This window comes from Hemicordylus capensis, chromosome 4 (genome assembly GCF_027244095.1).
Source record: "Hemicordylus capensis ecotype Gifberg chromosome 4, rHemCap1.1.pri, whole genome shotgun sequence".
Classification (NCBI taxonomy): Eukaryota; Metazoa; Chordata; class Lepidosauria; order Squamata; family Cordylidae; genus Hemicordylus; species Hemicordylus capensis.
The window spans coordinates 212,629,955-212,651,686 of record NC_069660.1 but is presented as its reverse complement, the minus strand read 5'-3'; the positions used below and the strand labels follow the sequence as shown (position 1 = coordinate 212,651,686).

The window sequence follows — 21,732 nt, the reverse complement described above, 5'->3', positions numbered from 1 at the left end:
TTTATATCGCACTTTGGGCACATCCCTAGTTGCAGCTACAGGGAGAAGCTCCCCCAGATCAGTATGTGGAGCAACTACAAACAAACAGTTTGCTGTAGATCACAGAGAGAGAAATTTCTAAGTGCCCTCTGCACAAAGACCATTCCATGGGCACAGGCTCTATGATCATTCTACAAAGGTATTCCCATAACTACTTTGCATTTGAACAATTTGCTAAGTGCTGTTAGAAAGGCATTTCTCTTAAGAAAAAAAAAGTGACAAGTTTTTATTCCTGTTCTTCCATTGGCTCTGTGATGTTTTCCAAATGAGTGGATGAATTTAAGGGGCTGTTTTTTTAAAAAAAGTGAAACCTCATGTTTCATGCACTTGTCACTGAACATGCACCAAAGTAAGTTGTATGTATTAAGTACATAAATTATTTTAATAGCAAGACCTACACAAACGCCAATCTAGAATGTCAGCACTGCTGTAGAGCTCTTTGGAAAGATACAGGCAAATATTGAAAACTCTGTCCTCAAACACAGCTAATTTTAGCTGTGAAAAACTTATATTATCTTAAAAGATGTTTTTACTTTAAACTGCACTAGCCAAAATCCCTACAGGCCGGTTCAGACTAAAACCTTTGCTTCTGATCTTGGTTTATTTCATGCAATGTGGTTAGCATAAACAAAGATATGTCAATTTGGACATTACAACCAATCTTGGTTTATTGCTAAGCTCAAGAGGAAGTGGAATTCTTCCAACTTGCATATGGGTTGGGGGCAGGCACTGGAAACATTGAGTGGAACCAAGATTTAACTGTGGTTCCACATGATGTCTGAACAAGCCCTCTGTCATGATTTCTAAGACGTGGCCACCAGAGACCTTTAATATCACCTTTCTGACGCACTTCTCTCAAAACAAGTTAATCGAGTAAATGTGTGTATTTAAGTTGTACAGAAGGAAAGCTTGCAGGCCTTCCTGAGGGATTTCCTCAACCCAGTCCAGCCTAGGAGCAAATAGTGACTCCTACCTGTATTTTTTAAAATAAATAAATACTTTTGTTCTCCACTATCTTGTGTGGAAGAGGAACACATACTGCTTGGCCCATATAAAAATGGTCAAATATCAGAATTGTGCACACCATCTAGTTTTATTCTGCAGTGAGCAGTTGCTCTGTATGAAAGCACTGATTTAGAAAATCGTGGGCTAACACCGATGGATTCTTCAGGGCCCAGTTATGTGCAATTATTTACCATTATCTGCAACTATGCAAGAATTTGAACAACCTGCACAAAACAAAGAGACTATGCAAATTGTGTTATCCATGCAAATGGATAATAAATTTCAAACATGACTAATTTTAAAAAATCAATTTAATTGAAAGCTGATTGCTTGGTTATACTACAATACAACAAAAATACGCAAGCTTCAAGTAGAAAGAAGTTTATCATACTGAAACAAAATATAGCAAAGTGCAAAACTGAAGCGGAAACATTTTCCGCTTTCCTCAATTTAATCAAGAAAAATATATTTAGACTGCTATTTTACAGGTAAATACAATGAGTACTAACCACCTCTTTGGTCCATGTATTCATAAATTAAAATCAACTTAATACTACCTGTGGCTCTGAATAACTAAAGAATGCCTAGAATTCTGTTAGAGAAACGTGAGAGATCGCTTTATGAAACCTACTCTTTCATAAGATTAGGTTTCATAAAGTGACCTTGAATTATGTGAAATTTTCATAAAGAAATTTTGAATTATGTGAAATTTTCATAATGTGAAATGTGATCTTGAATTATGTGAAATTTTCAACTGCCCTCAAACAGTTGTTGGTAATTCAGAGTTAGTGGTTAAATACTGGTAATTGCATAAACTTTACATGGGCTTCTTTTACAAATCAGAATACTTATCAAGTAGCACATTGAATCATTTCTTCAGATGAATTTTTGAAGATTAGTGTAGATATCTTTCATTTCTTTTAGCAGCTGAAGATATCATTTTAATGCCATTTATACAAAAAACATTTCACCCTAAAATAAAGCACACTACTTTAAGTTTGAAAGAAACAAGATTGGTACAGAAAAACTTGCCCTTTTTGACAGATGAAATTCTGCCTTATTAACATTACTCCTTACACATTACTTTCAAGACTGAATACAGAAGAATATTGCTATCAGAAACACATTTCCTTAGTTACTTCATTCCTGTTTTATTATAGAAATCAATTTTAAAATGCAATGAATAACTAACTCTGCTGCAGTCACTTCAATATACAAGTTTAATGTATCCTGTTGAAAGGCATAGGGCCAGATATTTCTTCACTACTGATACTAGATGTTTTTTCAAACATGTAGTTTAGTATCCATTACTGAACAGTGTCTGCAAGAGAAGATTTTCTTCATCTTTTATAGAAAAAGAGTAGTAATCATATACATTGATTTAATCTAAGAACATCTTGGTAGCTGAGTGTTACATGACATGATCTACAGTTGCTTCCTAGTGCAAAACAGTTCTGCAACGTTTTGAGCACATCCCTTCTTGAGATAGAATGCTTGGAACCTCTCATACTGTTGGTACCAAATAAATATGTTGCAATATTTTAACAAAGTATATACCTGACCTATAAATTATTCCTAGTCTAGACTTAATACTGATGGGACTGGTTTCTTGTGACAACTACTGGAGCCTTGTAAGAATGAGGCAGTACTAACATTGGAACAACACTGGAAGCATCTGAGCTTCAAGCATATAGCCCTCAAGTCCATAGAAGCTTACATATATAGTCTTAACAACTGTCTTTAGTACTGGGGCCTGAGAAGTGCTCACTTTGTAGCATCATTAAATCACTACATATAACACTAGACATAAAATCACTTCACATATAACATTCACAACAGTATCACATACATCTTGTTCTGATGCTCAATAAATTATGGAAACCAATATGCAATTTTCTAATGATAAAACCCTGAAGATACAGTAATACTTCTGTCAGCTCTGAACTTAAATTAACAACAGAACATAAGCTTTCTGCACTGACTTGAACTGGGGTAATATGAAGATGACTTTGCCAAGTTTTATCTTTTATATTTTTAGTGTTGACACAAACTACCACAACCAACCACACTGTCAAACAGTTAATCTAATTAATAGCAAAGACAGAACAGCAGTAAATGAACAATGAGCTAGACCTTTTTTCTAGTATATACTCAAGGCACTATAAATTAAATATTTTATACCACTGTATGTTTATAGTGTACCTTAGTATTTAAGTTAAAATTATCTGAAACACAAATAACGAAATATGTCCATTGTTCCTTTAATAAATACCTAGCTGTTAATACTACTCCCATGCTCCTATGACCCCGATTCAGAGCCTTGGGTGAACATGAAGTTTCTACTTGTGGATATAGCAAACACAGCTCTGCAAGTACACAGAAATGAAGCAGTCCAATTTGTACACATAGGTCCTTGCAGGATAGCAGCCTATTGCCACAAATATAAGAATGAAGAAAGAATTTTTTAAAAAACAGTATCTCTCTTGACCAAAGGAAGCAAAATAACCTCCAGTGGCAATTTACTAGCATATATGAAGACAAATTGTGATCTTCTCCACAATATTTAGAAAGGCTATAGAACAAAGCACTGTGCTGTCAGAATATTATTGCTGCAGGTATGATTTTTGTAGGCATTACATTACTTTCTATCCTGGCAACCTGTGGCCTTGTTTCTACCATCCCAGATGCATGTATAGACAGACTGCCTATTTTAAACAAAACATTAAGGGCCAATTCAGATGTTGTCCTTTCAGTGAAGGAACATAGGAAATCAAGCCCTTCACCAACAGCATCAGCACCAAGAAGGGAACAGGCTCCCTTCTTTCAGCAGCCAGTAACGACAGTGTCAGCTAGAGTCCTTCCACCTCTTCTGCATCTGCCTAGTTTGTTCCAAGTTTCTAGTGAGGAGTGATTCCTGCATTCTGCCTCTCTACACAGAGAAGAGCAGCCATAGCCAGAGTGAAGAAAGTGTTGTCTTCAGTAGCTATGCAGCAACAGCACCTAGGGACGTCTGGTAAATACTAAAGTGGGCTCTCAAAATATTGCCACCTACACTGGGCTTCCAGAAGTAAGGAGCCTTCCCCCTTCTTCCAGATGCTTATACAGGCAGTGTGGCTTAATTTACATACAATTAAAAAGGGCAATGTGAGTTCAGCCAAAGGTTTGATTTATTCACTCCTCTCCTAAGTTTCTCCATTTAGATTGTGTAATGTAATTTGTCTTTGTTTACTTTGTAACATTTTACATTAAGACACTGCATTCACACTACCACTGCTCTTGTTAAAACATCACACACAGAAAACATGACTACCAGAAATTAGGCATATGAAAGTCACATATAATCACCGCAAAATTATTTAAATGTTGGGAAATGGAAACAAGGCTTAAAATTGTCTGTTTTGATACTGACAATTTACCAGAACTATTTGTTCAGAATTCTGGCATAATCACATGCAAAAGCTCTCCTTTTTATTTGTCTGTTATTGTCATTGTAGATTAGACTATACAGTAAACATGTGCTTTTCAGGACTATGGTTCCTACTGGTCTATAAATGTCATTACTGTATGTTTAATTGTAACAAGATCAATGTAATTGATTTTTTGAAAGAAAGATTTACCTTTAAAATCCCTTCATAAAGAACTCCTATATTGGGTCAATCACATTCATGTTGTGACCAGAGTTTTATTTCAGCCACTGAATCCCAGCAATGCTCATATGTAAACTCAAAGATCAAGTAGTGTCCAGCCCCCGCCCACCACCACCACATAGGCTTGTTAACATTCTGCACTGAGTGGATTCAGTTAATATAATAAAAAAGCAAGTGCCTTGCTAGTATACCTGAATTCTTTTGAATTATGTTTGCAGCACTCAATTACTACACATTTAAATTAAATGGTCACACAATCAATATTTAAAAAGGAAAAAAATCAACTTCACATTTGGCACATTTATCCATTTTTCAGAAAAGCCCCTGTATTTTTTTCAATACTGTTAAGAATAATGATATCACCAACCATTTGCCTGATTAGCAGCTTCACAAGGTGCTTTATCTTGCAGCTTCTCCTAAACTGATCACACCTTGCCTGTGACAGAGGCACATTAGGTGCAGTGCAGTAGTGTGTCATTTTTGGACTCTAGAGGGAAGTCCTTTCCAAATGGATGGGAACTCTAGCTTTGTAGTCCACATTCCATGCATTTGCCCTCACAATTCAAATCCATCAGATACCAAAATCGCTTCTGGGAAGCTTAACTGCAGACTGGTTCCTTATAAAAACAAAGTTTTCACAGAAGACTCAAAGTGTAGCAAGAATCCTTGAAAATGAAATAATTAGTGTCAGTACAGTCTGCCCAACTCCAAACACCAGTGCTTCCAAGGGAGCCATGCTTTTCCCAGCTACTCTGTAAATTCCAGCCACTGCTGCACCTAAAAGGTTATAAGGAAAGAAAATGTGGAATTACCACAAGATCAATATTTTTTTCTTCAGAAGTAATTACAGGGTCCAACTGTTCAAGAGTTAATGACTCACACATTGAAAAATAGATTACTTTACACCGGTCACATTTAGCAACAATGTAGAGCATTGCAGTGCACTTTGATAAACATAAGAGAAAATTATCTGGTGTTATATGACCTTCATACACATTTTTGGCATCAGTGAAAGTTAAGTACTTTTAAGACCTATTCATTTGAATTGGAGAGATTTAAGCACATGCTTAATTCTCCATGTAAATGAATGGGACTTTAAACTGCTTTACTATATGGATTAGGTACAATCCAATCAGTTAACTAGTAGCATGCCCTATCTAAACTCAGGATTCACAAGGTTGACACAAACAATGAAACAATGTGTTTATTTGATTTGTCATAATTCTTTCTAATAAAGTAACTCAATTCTGCAATAACTATTATTAGGCTGAAATCAATAAAATCTACTGATATCCTAAACTGCTGTACATTCTGAAGGCTGACAGATGTGAACTCCATTCCATCGATTCAGCCTAACTGGTCTGAATTCCCTGGAACACTGTCTCTTCTTCCATCTTCATATTCTTCAAGATGTTTTAAGTCTAACCAAGGTATCCTACTAAACAAACTTGGGCAAGCTAACAAACCTTTCTGTATATGATCTACTAGGATACCACAGCACATGTACTTTGCAGTAGCTACTGGAGAGAAACTCTGTGGTAAAAGCGACAGAATGAAAGCTTAGCCCATGATCCAATACAGTGTTCTTCATTCTAAGTCCTGGGAACAACAGGCAGCCCTCATTAACTCTAAGTGCAGCTCCCTAACTAATTGTTTACTAGGCTGGCATGAAGGTTCAGCTGAAGTTGAATATTCTGCACAATCTGCTTGGCATCATGTAGAGAAGACCATTCCTACAGTTATGCACTTTGCCTAGCGCTGGGGAGTTCCTTTAAGGAAAATGAAGCCCCCGGGTCCTGCACATCTTGGAAGGCATGCACAGAGTGCCAAGAAGTGTAGCACTTCCCAGCACTTTCCCCTCTAAAGAGAGGGCTCCATCTCTCTTAAAGGGTCCTCCCAGCACTAAGAAAAGTTCAGTACTGTGCAAAGGTCAACACAGTGGGAAATGGCTCTCACATTTGGTTTTTTGCCAAAGTGCCCCATCCCGAAAAAAAAATGAAGTGGGGTAAAGTGAGACCATCTAGTAGGTCAACTTACATCCTTGTAAACGTGAGATTTCACCCATACTTCATAAAGTATTTTACAAAGCAATAACACAGAAAATAGTGAAACAGTTGCATTGTACAGGTTTATAGAAACATCCATAGATATTCTAGCAATGGAACTATAAAACAATATAAGCATATAGTGGGCATTGCCTTTGTGGTGTTAAGAGTCACTACAATACAGCTCCTTCCCATGCCACCCTGTAACATAACATAAGAACCCTGAAGTCACTTGGAAGGTACCTAGTTCTCATGCCAGTGTTGCCCAGCTCTGCAGAGTGACATGGGAAGGAGCCACACAGCAGCAGCTTTTATGTCCACTCACCACTGTATTGTTCTTTTCTATTCCTCTACAACTAGTAGATGCAGTAAGGAATATGCATATTATCATTCAATTATATTGTACTGTATAAAAAAGGTCATCAGGTTTTCAGGAGAGGAAAATGTTTTTTAAAGACTCATAAGGACCAATATTTGAAGGTAATTTGATGACAAAGTGCTGTAGACCCACTGAATTGAGTGAGATTATAGCTGTATAAGCAGTGATTGAGGTTGTCCTTTATTATTAAGAGAAAGTAGAGGTGTGTATGAAATGGATTTTGCGTTTCATTCTTGAAATGCAATGCAAAATGCTCAGAATGTTTTGTTGAAACAGTGGCCAAGCCTGCTGCTTCAACAAAACACTCGAAACATCAAGTGTTTCGAGCGCCATTTTTCCAGGGAGAGCTGGTCTACCAATTGGGGACAGTGGGTAGACCAGGCTTCCACTCTGGACATAGCACAATGGCCTGCCTCAGAGGACTGGTCTATGTGCCAACTTCAGTAGACCAGCTCTCCCCAGAAAGATGGTACTCGAAACACTAAAAATGATTCAAGCTCAAAATTAGGTAGTTTTGTTTCAAGCTCAAAACATGCCCTTTATTTTAAAGGTGATTTGTTTCAGGCTTGGAACACTCAAACTGGCCATTTTGCGCTCAAATCGATTTGCACATCTCTATGAAAAAGGCTAAACCTAACACAAATTAGGGCTTTCCCATTTGCACTCAACACATTACAAGTTGTTGGTTTCTCTTCACATGGTGAACATGTGTAATAAAGACCAAGGCACACAAAAAACTGACAGTCTCATTAAGCCCGTTACCAAAAGTGATCCACACATACACTTCACCAGCACAACTGCATGCATGGAAAGGAATACAACACATACAAAAAGCAGCATTTAGGGTATTAAACGAGCAAAGCTGTTATCTACCACAGGCAAAATATTGTACTTGCCCAGGAAAGAGGTAGTTCATATGATTCTTTAGATGTTTTTCTAACTAAACACTCCTAGTTTCAGACTATCTTCCTACAAACATTAAGCTTCAGCAAAAATCCTACACAGGATTCAACTACAACAAAATTAAAGAGTTTCTCTTAGAAAGAAAATTCATGGGGGAAAATCTTTATTAGACAAGGGCTGACATCCCAAGGGAACATCACTGCACTGGGCAGATGCATTCGTTCTGTGGAGATCTTCCAGAATACTACAGTATGTGGCGGTGAAGGGGCTTTCTCCAATCTCTGCTTCTCCCAGAAATGCCCTGCACAGCCAGGAGCATATATTCAGGTGGTGCAGGGAATTTCTAAGAGAAGCAGAGATCGGAGAAAGTTGTCCCCTGCCACTGCACTATACAGCTGAGAAAGCTCTCAGCAGCATGTGTCTTCCCAGTGCAGTGATGCTCCCTTAGTTAGGAGGCTAGCCAAGTTACACTACCATTTTTAAAAATTTATTATCAGGTTTATACCCTGTCCCTCTGATTCAAAGCCTATGCTTACTAAAAATGTCCTTAAAAGCTGATTTATTCAAAATACCAATAAGAAGTGTTCACAATACATGAAAATATCTGGGACTATTTGAGTACCCTCCACAACAGTTTAAGTTGGGCACTCACATTTCAACTGGCTTATCTAATCCTAAACATCTACTTCAAGTTGTAGCAGTTTTGACTTCCTCTGAGCTAGCTGAAGTTCAAACAGAATCCAACAATTCTGTTTGGAGAGAAGATGTTAGCAGGCAACAGTGTTGGGAGCCACATTTACCAGCTTATTTTTATTGGCTTCTCATCTGCGGACAGCCAAGGACAACTGTAAGATCTGCTGGCAAAGAGATTCTGCTGTGCTTTTTGCTGTTACTTTGCGAGCTACCTATATTCTAACTGTAAAAACTTTCAGCTGGGTCTGTTGCTAGAAAGAGTAGATAGCAGCCACTGTAGCTATAAAAGTGAGAGCTGTGCCAAACTGCCAAAGGCCTTTGGGGACAGACTTTGGGGATGGGACCAAGGGCTGGGGCAAGCCATGCTGTTGCTTTTAAAAACCTCTTTCTTTATTAATAGCTTAATAGCTGTTACTCCTTCCAGCCCCCTTGCTAGTTCTTAAACCTTGGGGAGAACCTCACCTTGCTTCTTTGTAATGCCAGGTCAGTTCAAAATAGAAAGCATCCATGATTTTATTGTGAATGATGACACTGACCTAGCATGTATTACAGAAACCTGGATGTGGGAGGTTGAGACCAGTTTTAGCCCAGCTTCTCCCAGCAGGATATTCTGTTGTGGAGCAAGTGAGAGGATGTGGGTGGGGAGGAGAAGTGGCTATAGGAATAATATCTCCCTTACCAGGGCTCCTGACAGGGAATTGGCTTATATTAAGTGTGTGCACCTACATCTGGAGACCAAGGACAGACAGACTTCTGTTGGGGTAGTGTTCACCCCACTGCCCAACACAGTCCCTAAACTGAGCTGACTGACTTGGTTGCAGACTTGGCATTGAAGTCTCTCAGACTGATAGTTCTGGGAGACTTTAATGTTCACTTTGGAACCAACTTGTCAGGATCAGCTTAGGAGCTCATGACAACTATGGGCCTATCACAAGTGGTCTTGGAACCAACACACATTGCTGGTCACAGTCTCAATTTGGTTTTTCGCTCTGATCAGGGTGGTGTTCCATGGGTGGGGATTCCTGAGATTTCCCCATTGCCATGAGGTTGATAGACCACCATCTACTAAGGTTGGACTCACAGCCACAACCCTCCTCCACAGGGATGAAGGATCTATTAGGATGGTCCACCCCCAAAAGCTATTGGATCCAATAGGATTCCAAGAAGCCCTGAAAGGCTCTAAGTTTGGTTCTGTCAGTGATTGTGTTGATGTCCTGGTTCAGACTTGGAATTATGAAATTACTAGGATGGCAGACATGATTGCCCCAAGTGCCCTCTCTGATCCACTTCAAAATTAGCCCCTTGGTATCCGGAAGAACTATGGAGGCTGAAGGGGCATGGTAGATGGCTAGAGTACAAGTGGAGGAAGAATCTGCTCGAATCAGACAGATTGCAACACAGAGTACATTTGAAGATCTATGCTCTGGCAATGCGCACAGCAAAGAAGCAGTTCTTTTCTGCCTGCATTGCTTCTGCAAGCTCATGTCCAGCAGAGTTGTCTAGGGTTGTGAGAGGGCTAGTGCATGCCCCTCCTCCCTTGAATGAGAATTTAGATCCATCAGTTACCCGCTGTGATGTTTCTAATGATTTTTTTGTAGATAAAATCTCTCAGATTTGAGCTGAACTAGACTCCAGTCTAGAGTTACTGCAGAGCCTACTGTGGAGCTGTCCAGAGCCTACTGTGGAGCTGTCCAGCAGTATCTCTTATATGGTTAAATTGGATCAGTTTCATTCTGTGACTCCCAAGGATGTTGACAAGCTGCTTGAGATACTTCACTTTACTAACTGTCCTCTTGATCTTTGCCCAGTGTTATTTATATGATCTAGCAAGGAGGACATTGGAAAGGGTCTTGTTAAGATTATTAATGCTTCTCTGAGGGAGGGCAAAGATGCCTCCTTGTTTCAAGGAGGCAGTCATTAGCTAATGTTGAAGAAAGCTGTATTGATCTCTCAGAATTAGGCAATTATAGGCCTGTCTCCAACCACCCATGTTTGGGCAAGGTGACAGAGAGTGGTGGAATCTCAGCTCCAGGCAGTCTTGGAAGAAGCAAATTATCTGGACCCATTCCAAACTGGCTTTTGGGCAGGCTATGTGATTGAGATGGCCTTGGTCGGCCTGTTGGATGATCTCCAATTAGGAATCAACAGGGGGAGGTTGACCCTTTTGGATCTCTCGGCACTGGCCGCTTTCGATACCATTGACCATGGTATCCTTCTAGAGTGCTCTAAGGAGTTGGGAGTGGGAGGCACTGCTTTGCAGTGGTTCTGCTCCTAGCTCTTGGGTAGGTTCCAGATGGTGTCGCTTGGAGATGGTTGCTCTTCAAAACAAGAGCTATTTATGGGGTCCTGTAGGGCTCAATTCTATCTCCAGTGCTTTTTAACATCTACATGAAACCACTGGGAGAGATCATCAGAGGATTTGGTGCAAAGTGTTATCAATATGCTGATGACACCCAAATCAATTTCCCCATGTCAACTTCAACAGGAAATGGCCTAATTTTATTTAATGCCTGCCGGGAGGCAGAAATGGGATGGACAAGGGAGAACAAACTGAGGCTGAAGATAAGCAATACAGAGGTACTCATTGTGAGAGGTTGAAACTTAGGAAGTGGCTTAGAACCATCTGTTCAGGATGAGGTTACAATCCCAGAGCAGGTACGTAGTCTGGGAATACTTCTGGATCCAAAGCTCTACCTGGTTTATCTGGTTGAGGCAGTGGGCAGGAGGACTTTCTATCAGCTTTGGCTTTCCTTTCTGGAGTGATCCCTTAAAAACAGTGGGACATATGCCAGTAACCTCCAGACTTGACAACTGCAATGTGCTCTCCATTGGGCTGCCTTTGTATGTAGTCTGGAAACTGCAGCTGATACAGAATGCAGCAGCCAGGCTGGTCTTCGGGATTACCCAAAGATATATTACAGGAGAACCTCGTTATCCGCAGATTTGGGATCCGTGGATCCGCAGTCGGAGACACACATTGACTTTGTGTATCTGTGGGTCGGGTCAGAGTGGCCAGAAATGACCGTGGAGGTCATTTCCGGCCACCATTTTGTTCGGAGCCACAAAATGGCTCCATTTAGCCAGGAACAGAACTCCCGTGAATACTGAGGTCCACCTGTACAACGATTTTAAAACAACTACATTGGCTGCCAATAAGTTTCTGGGCAAAATACAAGGTGCTGGTTATTTACTTATAAAGCCCTGAATGGTTTGGGTCCAAGGTATTTAAGAGAACACTTTCTTCTTAATGAACCCTGCAACCTATTAAGATCATCTAGGGAAGTCCAGTTGCAGTTGTCTCTGGTTCAGTTGGTTGCAGCTCGAAAATGGGCATTTTCTAGGGTTGCCCCAGGACTTTGAAATGTGCTTCCTAATGAAATTAGAGCCTCCCCTTCTCTGGATGTTTTTAAGAAGGACCTGAAGACATAACTGTTTAGTCAGGCTTTTAGTTTATCGTTTAAACATTTTAAGTTTTAGAATTTTAATCTCTATTTTAAACTGTTTTAATTGTATTAATGTTTTAATTGTTGTATTTTTAGATTGTGAACCACCCAGGGACTTGCATATGGGGCAGTATAAAAATGTGTTTAATAATAATAATAATAATAATAATAATAATAATAATAATAATTCGATTTCTATACCGCCCTTCCAAAAATGGCTCAGGGTGGTTTACAAAGAGAAATAACAAACAAATAAGATGGAACCCTGTCCCCAAAGGGCTCACATTCTAAAAAGAAACATAAGATAGATCCCAGCTACAGTCACTGGAAGTACTGTGCTGGGGGTGGATAGGGCCAGTTACTCTCCCCCTGCTAAATAAAGATAATCACCACGGTAAAAGGTGCCTCTTTGCCCAGTTAGCAGGGGAACACACACACACACACACACACACACACACACACACACACACACACACACAGGCATGGGAGACAGGCCTGTGCATTGAAACATCAGATTCTGAACCAGTGATGCAGAGTGATGTCTGCTCCTACTACAGCTCTTCCCGCAGAGTTCTGAACATTTACGGCACTGGAGGTATGCCCTCTTTTACAGGGATCACCACCATGCAGAGCTGGTTGGGAGCTGTAGCTCTTCCCAAAGCTATCTTCCCTATAGGAGGAAGCAATGATGCAGCAACACCAATATCTGTTCCACATTTGCAGCAGGGCTACAGTGATGTTGATGTAGAGTCCTCCTCAGCCACACATGTATTCCTTTTTAAGACTGAAATTTACCTTCTTCCTCCTGATCCACTGAAGTGGCAATACCAACTTTAGCCTTCAGAGAAGTCATGCAAAAGAAAAAGTACAAAAATATGACATCAGCCCACCCGTTTGTACAGGACTGCTCCTGCAGTGGGTCTGGTGAGCTACTGCAGGAGCTTCCAACCTTGGGCCCCCAGATATTGCTTGACTAGAACTCCCATCATCTATAGCCACAATGGCTGATTGTGGCTGGGCATGATGCGAGTGGTAGTCAAGCAACATCTGGAGACTTAAGGATGTCCTTGTTCCCAAGGAATCACTACTGTCCTGGGCAAGCAGATAGCTGTAATGCTGTTGCATGGCCAGAAAATAAGCAAAACTGAGACAGCTCTCCAAAGAATGTTAGTGGGAGGTTAACCCTTCTAATGATGGAGCAAAGAAATCAAGTCTTTTCCACTTCTAGGACTTCCTCTTACTTCTAAAGTTGAGACAATAATAAAAATTACATCTGCCAATTATACAAAATATTTCCCCTTAATTAATAACCCAGCTGTAAGCATCCCAGAACTTCGGTAATAAGAACAATGAACAGCATATCAACATTATTGGAATAGCTACTAATACCCTTCAAAAGAGGCATAACTATATATTAAAAGTGTAAGACTTACTGGTTATCATAGCTCCAGTTACAGAACCCAGAAATCCAATGCTGACCACAATGACAGAGATTACTCTCCCTTGCCTATGCCTCTGCAGCATCACAAACATTAAAACTCCTGCAGCACCGTGGACAAAGAGAGAGGAGAAGAGAGCCCATAGGAAAACCCAGTACCACATTTCTGGAAAAAAAGCAGTCAAATAGCATGTTAGCATTTATCAGGAAATGTTTCTTGATTAAAAGAAAAAATATTTACATGATTAGATGAGTTACAAAAAGATACAAAGGCATGCACAAAGATAACCCTTACCTAGGAACTCATTTATTGTAATTTCTATTATCCTGTCCACTGCAGGGTTTTTTTTAGACATAGCATGAGTGAATTCAGTACTGATCAGAAACTACTTCTGAAAGACAGCCAAAACCAGTATCTTAGGGAGAGCAATATATAAAGATACCAGCTGACAATCTAACAAAGCAGCCATGCTTCAAGCAGCTAAGAGGATGCAACAAGGGCACACACATTTCTCTACTGTGTTCTGAATTATGAACACAATTGTGCAAGAGCACTAATATGCCTTACAGGACATTTCCACTTCTACAGAGCACTTCCACAGTACTGGAAGGGAGCACCCCAAAATATTAGCACTCTTGCATAATCAGGCTCATAGTTCAGAAAGTAATGGAACAGTGTACAGGCCCTCAGTGTCCCTGCAGCTGCTCAAAGCATGGGTGCTTCATTAGTCAAGATGTCAGCCACCATTTCCTTTTGTAATTTAATCTGATACCTTAAAAATATCAGCTTTAAAATCAGCAGACTGTCACAACCTAGATGTTAGGAGTATTTTAGTCATAAACAAGTTGCTACACTGTAAAAACAGGAAAGAGAAGCTGACATTCAGTCTAATACTGAGCTGGTGCTGGGGATGCATGGGTAGTGATTTTCACCTATTTCCCCCTCCCTTCGAACTTCATTGTGCCTCCTGAAAATGTGACCCTCAAGGACATATTTTTGGGAGGCACAATGAGCTTCAGAGGGAGGGGGGAAATGGTGAAAATTGCCATTCTCCACTAACACCACTTCCGCGCTAGTCTGGATGTCTGCATTAAAAATAAAAAAATAAAAAGTTAGTCAGGGTTTATGTAGCTTTCATTTATTTTAAAGATGCGGGAAATTCAAACTGTTTTTAGCATCACTTTGTGAGTGTCCTAAGAAATCAAACTGATGTTTCTAGGACACATTGTACATGTGCTGGATAAAAATAGCCTTTACTGTTGAGTGTTAAATGCAACGACTTCTGAGGAAAACAGAAGTTTGTGAAACTATGGAAGTGTAAACTAGCTAATCAGAAAAGAACAGTTGTTTACAAACCAACAAGTGGTCAAAAGGAGACAGGCCTAAAGAGTCATTCATCTTTCCCCACAGAAACACGTATTAAAACCATGTTTAGCTCACACAACACCCTAGATTAGTCAAAAGATTAGACATTTGTTTCTTATTACACAGGAAACAGTTCCTAAAGTTCTGGTATTATAGTACAACCACAAGTATTGATGACTAATCCTTATACTATGACAGGTTTATAACCAGCTATTTGCTGGTTTATTTATATGCATTTATCTTTCTTCCTTCAGACAACCTCATAACTAATGTAAAAAAAAAATAAATCCATATGATTACTTTCCAAGAACTGCTTCCAGGCATGAAGCTTTTGAAAGCTGGCTGCTTTTTCCTTTGAGGCCACAAGTAAGTAACAGATACATGTGGGCAAGCAAGCTAAAAATGTATGGGATAGAAACCAAGTTATTTCCAATGCTCTGCTATGCCAAAGCAAAGATGACCAAGTGTAGTTAGCTAAATATATACCACAAATGTTAATGTATTTATCTTTGCAACTGGAGTCCAGTAGAACAGCTTTATCTTCAACCAGTCACTACGTCACCTTTGGCGACTGAGAACTTAAATCTGGGCAGGTGGCATTGGAGGGGGTGATTTCTCTCTCTTACTTTGGGGAAGGGGGTGTTCCTCTGCAGGCAGTAGTGGCTTCATGAGTGCTTGAAGTGCTGGTGGTATTCCTGGTAGCTGGCTCATTCATGTCCCTCTAGGGGGCCTCTAGAATGTGCCAGGAAGTGATCCTAGAGCCAGGAATGTTATCAGTGCTTCAAGGCTGAAATTTTTAAGAGGTTAAAAGAAAAAAATGGCCCTTCCAGTCAGCCCCAAAGCACTTGAGTGCAAAATGTAGCAGGTGGTCAAATTTTGAGGGCTTAATTACAAGGCTCCTTTGGAGGTTAAGAGACTGACATGGACCTTAGCTTAACGTATGGCAGCTACAGCACGGTGAAACATGAAATTGTTATAGCATGGTACTTAGTGAATCCATCAGATTCCTCAGAATCTCAGTCTTGCTGCAAAGACTACAACCCAGGAAGAACTGTGCTCCGCTAGGGACAACAGTCTTTGGACTAGCTGAATTATAGGCAACAGAATGGCAGATAACAGCCAGAGTAAGTGATGTGCATCAGGGCAACCTGCCAAAAACCTAGATTTTCATATATGCTTATGTCTGAACTAGCTGTAACCACACAAGAATGATCTTAGAATTATAGGAGAAAGCTCTCTGATGTCATCAGCTTGGTTTGTGAAGGTAGTGAAAGAGAAAAATTCCATGACAGTTTCCTAAAAAATAAAATAATTATCAATGTACTCATGGAAATCTGTGTTGCACCCTTTATGAATGACTAAGATAAAATGGTGGAAGATTCTCAGCCAATTATGCATGATATAATCTGGTATACACACATTTACACCTGAACAAGTCACCTCAGACTTAAGGGCTACTGTACTGGTTAGTCACTGAGATCTTTGTATGCAGTGTATGAGTAAGAAAATACTGGGAAAGAACATATTCACTACTGACATTTACTTAAAACAGGACAGTCCAATAACTGAACCTCTTTTTCTACTACTAAGAAAACAGTAGTACCACCTTCTAAGACTACTCCAGATGCTCATTATCCAGATAGATCTTAATCTATAGGCGGCTTCACATGTAACTGTGCCAAGCATGAGCACCCATGACATCTGAACCTGCCAATGTTGGGTAGAGAATGCTGGTAACTCACATCAGCCTGACATTTTGAACCAGACGTTTAAAGATGAGTTGATAAAGTTGGGCTGAGGTGAGTTACCAACATTCTGTATCAGACATTGGAAGGCTCAGACGTCACAGAAATTGCAGCAGTAGTGAAAGTGCATGCTCAGTAGATACCAGCAGCTCTTCTGTACTTACTTGCTGCCATTACATGTGAAGCTATCCCTGTATCAACTGCACTTCTGAATGGATGAACCACTATGTGCATAATACAAAATACACTTTTCTTAAGTGCTCAGAGGGCTTAGCATACATTAGAACAGCAGTCATCATAACAGTCCTATAAGGTAGGCTAACATTAATATTTATTAATTTTAATCTGGGGAGCTCAGGCAAAGAACATAAAAACAGCTGTGCTGAATCAGTCCAAGGGCACATCTAATTTAGCATCCTGCATTCAACAGTGGCCAAGCAGATGCCCCCAGGAAGTCCTCAAGTAGGGAAGGAAGACAACAGTATTCAGAGGCATACTACTTCTGAAGTGATGGCTAAATGGAATTCCATTTAGCCATCACTGATAGATCTATTCTCCATGAATCTGCTTAATCCCCTTAGCCAGTGGCTATCACTGAAGCTTATGGGAGCATAATGTCAAAAATTATTTATTTTTATACTGCCCTTCAACATTTTCAAAACTGTTTAAAAAGCAGAATATAAATGAAATCAAAGGTAACAAAATGAAACCATTCCAGAAGAATGACAGCAATTAAAACAGCAGTTTAAAACAATTTGAAAAGACTGGGAGAATAAAGAGGTCTTTGCCTGGTGCCAAAAGAGCATCAACATGGTTGCCACTTGAGCCTCCCTGAGGAAAAAATTCCACAACTGAGGTGTTGCACCAAAAATACCTTCTCCCCAGTTGCCATAAACTCCATTTCAGATGGTGGAAACTCCTGGAGAAGGGCCTCTAATAAAGAGCTCTGCACAGAGAGGTTGGTGTGGGAGCACACATTCCTTCAGGTATTCCGGACCCAAGCCATGAAGAACTTTAAAATGTACCAAGGAATGGACAGGAAGCCAACATAGCTCTTCAAGCACTAGCAAGATGTGGTCCAACATCCAGTTCCAGTGCATAACCTTGTCTCTGTACCATGAACTAACGTAGTTTCTGGGATGTGTTCAAAGCTTATTCATTGCACTCATGTGTGTCTAGAATGTACTGCCAATAATTTTCATTGGGTGACCCTGAGATCTAATTTCTACAGAAAGAGAGACATTTTTCTATCCACTTTCTCGACACTAGTGTTATTTTTTAATAACACTATCATATTCCCTTTTAGGGCTTCCCCACCTGAAGTAACATGCCTAACATATTTTCATCATGCAGCCACAAACCTTCTGCAGTGTCAAATAATATCTGCTTAGAAAGAAGAGACAATTCTCTCTAGCTCTTCCTGCAAACATGCATAGTGATTCTGCAATATCACTTTTGATTACAGCCTTAGTCTATGCACACTTATTTGAAAGTATGTCCCAATGAACCAAAGTTTCTTAACCTTTGGCCCTCAGCTGTTGATGGACTACAACTCCCAACATCCCTAGCCATGTCCATTGTGGCTGGGGATGATGGGAGTTGTAGTCCATCAACATCTGGGGGCCCAAGGTTAAGAAACCCTGAAGTAGGATTTATTTGTGACTAAACATGCATAGGAACATAGGAACCTACCCTATAACGAGTCAGACATTGGTCCATCTAGCTCAATAGTCTACCCAGACTTCTCCCAGGTTACAAGCAGGAGTCTCTCCCAGCCCTATCTCCCTACTGCCAGGGAGGGAACTTGGAACCTTCTGCATACAAGCATGCAGATGCTCTTCCCAGAGTGGCCCCATCCCCTAAGGGGGATATTTTACAGTGCTCACATTTTCCCATTCAAATGCAAACCATGCCAGACCCTGCTTACCAAAGAGGACAATTCATCCTTGCTACCACAAGACTGGCTTTCCTCTCTAAAACAGGAAGCTGCCTTATACCAGTTCAGACCATTGGTCCATCTAGCTCAGTAGTCTAAACTGACAGGCAGTGGCTCTCCAAGGTTTCAGGCAGGGGGTCTTTCCCAGCCCTAATGTACCTGGACATGCCAGGGGTTGAACCTGAGACCTTCTGCATGCAAGGCAGATGCTCTACCACTGTGCTACAGCCCTATGGATTGAGATGAAAATGCAAGTGCTAAAAAGAATTTCATTGCGGGGAAAGGAGCTGTCCAAGCTATTAAGTTGGTAGATTCCTAACTATTTATAATTTAAAACTGAAGCCAGAGTTCAGGTAATTGGACAGCATCAAATAGTACAAGCTCACTCACACAAGCTCACTGGATGCAAGATACCATCTTCCAGAGCTCCACAGCTTTAGTTTAACTTCATGACATTAATACTGACCTACATAAAAACTGATTTTGTCACTGAATACAACTATCTTCATATATTAAATGCTCTAATTTTCTCTTTAACATAAATATGTAAAACATACATGCATGGCAACATCCAGATGAAGTCTGTCACAACTAACTTATCACAATGATTTCAATTATGCTTAGTCATGACTAACTAGTCTGGATGTTGCTCTCTGTAAGTCAGAAATGGCTTACACACAGTCTCTGCCATTGCATGTATACCCTTTCACTATCACTCATCTTCACACACTGTAATTTTTCCAAAAAGGCTTCATTAAATATATAAAACTTCTAGGATACAACACCTCCCCAACTCAGGTACAGTCTTGGTTAAATGAACAGGCCATTACAGCAAAAGCAACAAATCTAGCAAATAATCATAGTAGTGTTGTGGCCTTGATCTCCAAGTCCATTCATGAACTCTTAGAAGAGAGCCCTACCTGTTGTGCAAGAAAGAAAGGAGAATGCCTCTCCTAATACAGTGCCTACCAATTGTAAGCCTTTGCATTAAACATGATTTTAAAGAATTATGCTGCTTAAGTTCTTAACTGATCAATCAACTAAATGTTGCAGCTCTGCGTAGCAATTACAAAAGTAAGGCAGTTGTGCTGACAACAGAGTCTCCTGTGCCTGTCAGCTATGTAGCCCTAGAGAAAACAGGATAGCCAGTAAAATCGCATATATCTGAAGAGGAATCATTGCAGAAAGTATCCCTAGTAGTACATTCTCTTACCCACACCCAGACACCCTAGCAATGAATTCAGGAAGTCAAATGATGCAGTCCTTTGTCAGCTACGTGGTCCCATGGAAAAACAGGGCAACTAAACTGCAGGGCCAAAGGAGTGCAAAAAGTGCACCATTAGAGCCAGGCTATTCTTTCAGCTGTTCTGTCTAGAAGCAAATTATTGTAGCCAGTGCTCAAAGTGGGAAGGGGAAAGAAGGAAGTTGGATGGTTTTCTTTCAAATTAGGCCAGTTTCAGTTCTATCAGTTCCAGTTCTATGGTTTTAGGCCCACCTTAAAAGAAGTGGACAGCACACCACCAACCACTTCCAAGCACTGCTTGTACAGAAGCTGCAAGGACAGTCAGCTCCTAGAAGCCTTCACCCTGAATATTCCCAGAGAACACCCTGCTCTCTCTCTATAGTCAGCACAGCACTTTTACCTGACCTATGGCCAGGGGTCAAGAAATGTTGGCTCTGTTCACCAGCCATTTTTTAAAAAACTCAAACTATGTTGGTACTTAAATTGTCAGGGTTGTTGGTTTTTTTGCTCGTCACACATAATTTTTCACTTGTCATAGACAAGTAGACTAGTGGATTTCCTGAGCCCTGCCCATAGCCCATGAGTCACCTCTCACCACCAACCTGCCCACATACCCTTGCATTACAATATATGAATATGTGAAGCTGCCTTGCACAGAGAGAGTCAGGGCATTGGGGCATCTCCGTTTCCGACTCGAACAATACCATGTCACTCTCCAAGGTCTTGGGCAGAGAAAAGTCTCTCCCAGCCCTGCTCCAGAAGAGCCTTTCAACTGAAGGTGCCAAGGACTGACCCTGTGGGACCACCTTCTGGGGCCCCCAGCTGCCCGCTGCCCGCCCCCCAACGCGCCGCGCCTGCCCCTCCCGGGCGCTTTACCAGTGAGCTGCCGGAGCGAGGTGCCGTGCGCCCACAGACTGAGCACCTGCTGTACCGACAGGTTGATCATGCTGCCATCTCCCACCTCCGCCTTCATCGTCGCCGCCGCCGCGGTGGAAGCGGCCTGGCCGGCTCCGTCGCTGCTGGGCCACCTCCCAGGGAGTCGGGGCTGGCTCTGCCGCCGGTGGTCTCCGGGAAAGGGAGGCCGAGGCCGGGCGCCCAGGGGGCTGCTGTGGGCCGAGGGGGCGCGGATGGGGTGGGCTCCCCGCGGCGGGGGAGACATTGAGGATGGCAAAGGGACGAGCGAGGAGGCGGCGGCGCTCGCTCTCCGCCTCCCACCGGTGATGGTGGGTGCTGCTGAGGCCTTACTCAGGGCTGCCAGGTGCAGAAACCCCCTTGGTACCGGGCGGAGGAGGGAAAAGGAGCCGGAGGCAGGCGCCAAGTGGCGGCGGCGGCGGCAGCAGCAGCAGCAGCGGCCATCTCCGCCCCCTTTCGAAGCCGCCTTCTCATGACCCCCTCCGCCGTCAGCCCAACTGCGAGGGGAGGGGGGCCGCAGGAGGAGGCACCCGCGAGACACAAACGGCGAACAACCGCCTCTCCTTCCCACCAGCCGACCAACGGCTACTCCATCTCCAGGCGTGCTTGCGCGCGAGGCACTACCACCACCAGTCTCTTCCACGGGGCGCGCGCGTGCGCGCGTGTACTCGCGCGCACGAGAGTCACTCACGGACGGACAGAAGGCAGGCTACGCTTGCGGAGGAAATGCGCGAGCGCCCCCTTTCTCCGCGAGAATAGACAGGGGAGGAGAGGAGAGCGCGTGCGCCCTGGCCGAGGGAGCGCAGGAGTTGACGTCGAGCGAGGTGGCCGGCTTTTTCTCTGAGGCTTGTGAAGGTTCAGTCAGACTAGATGCCGCTAGTGTTATGTTCTCCCTCCTTCGCCAGTGGTGGGGGTCTCTTTTTTAGCTAGCACTTTTA

At 41.7% G+C, this 21,732-nt stretch overlaps 1 protein-coding gene across 1 annotated transcript; it reads right to left on the bottom strand.

The window, feature by feature from the left end:
* Window positions 1-1,337: 1,337 nt before the first annotated feature.
* On the bottom strand, window positions 1,338-20,891 carry TMEM170B (transmembrane protein 170B). The gene is made up of 3 exons (XM_053244469.1): window positions 20,759-20,891; window positions 13,588-13,758; window positions 1,338-5,468 (listed from the first exon to the last, which is right to left on the bottom strand). The coding sequence occupies exons 1-3, from the start codon at window positions 20,853-20,855 to the stop codon at window positions 5,338-5,340; spliced, it is 399 nt and encodes a 132-aa protein (XP_053100444.1). The 5' UTR covers window positions 20,856-20,891; the 3' UTR covers window positions 1,338-5,337.
* Between the last annotated feature and the right edge of the window lie 841 nt (window positions 20,892-21,732).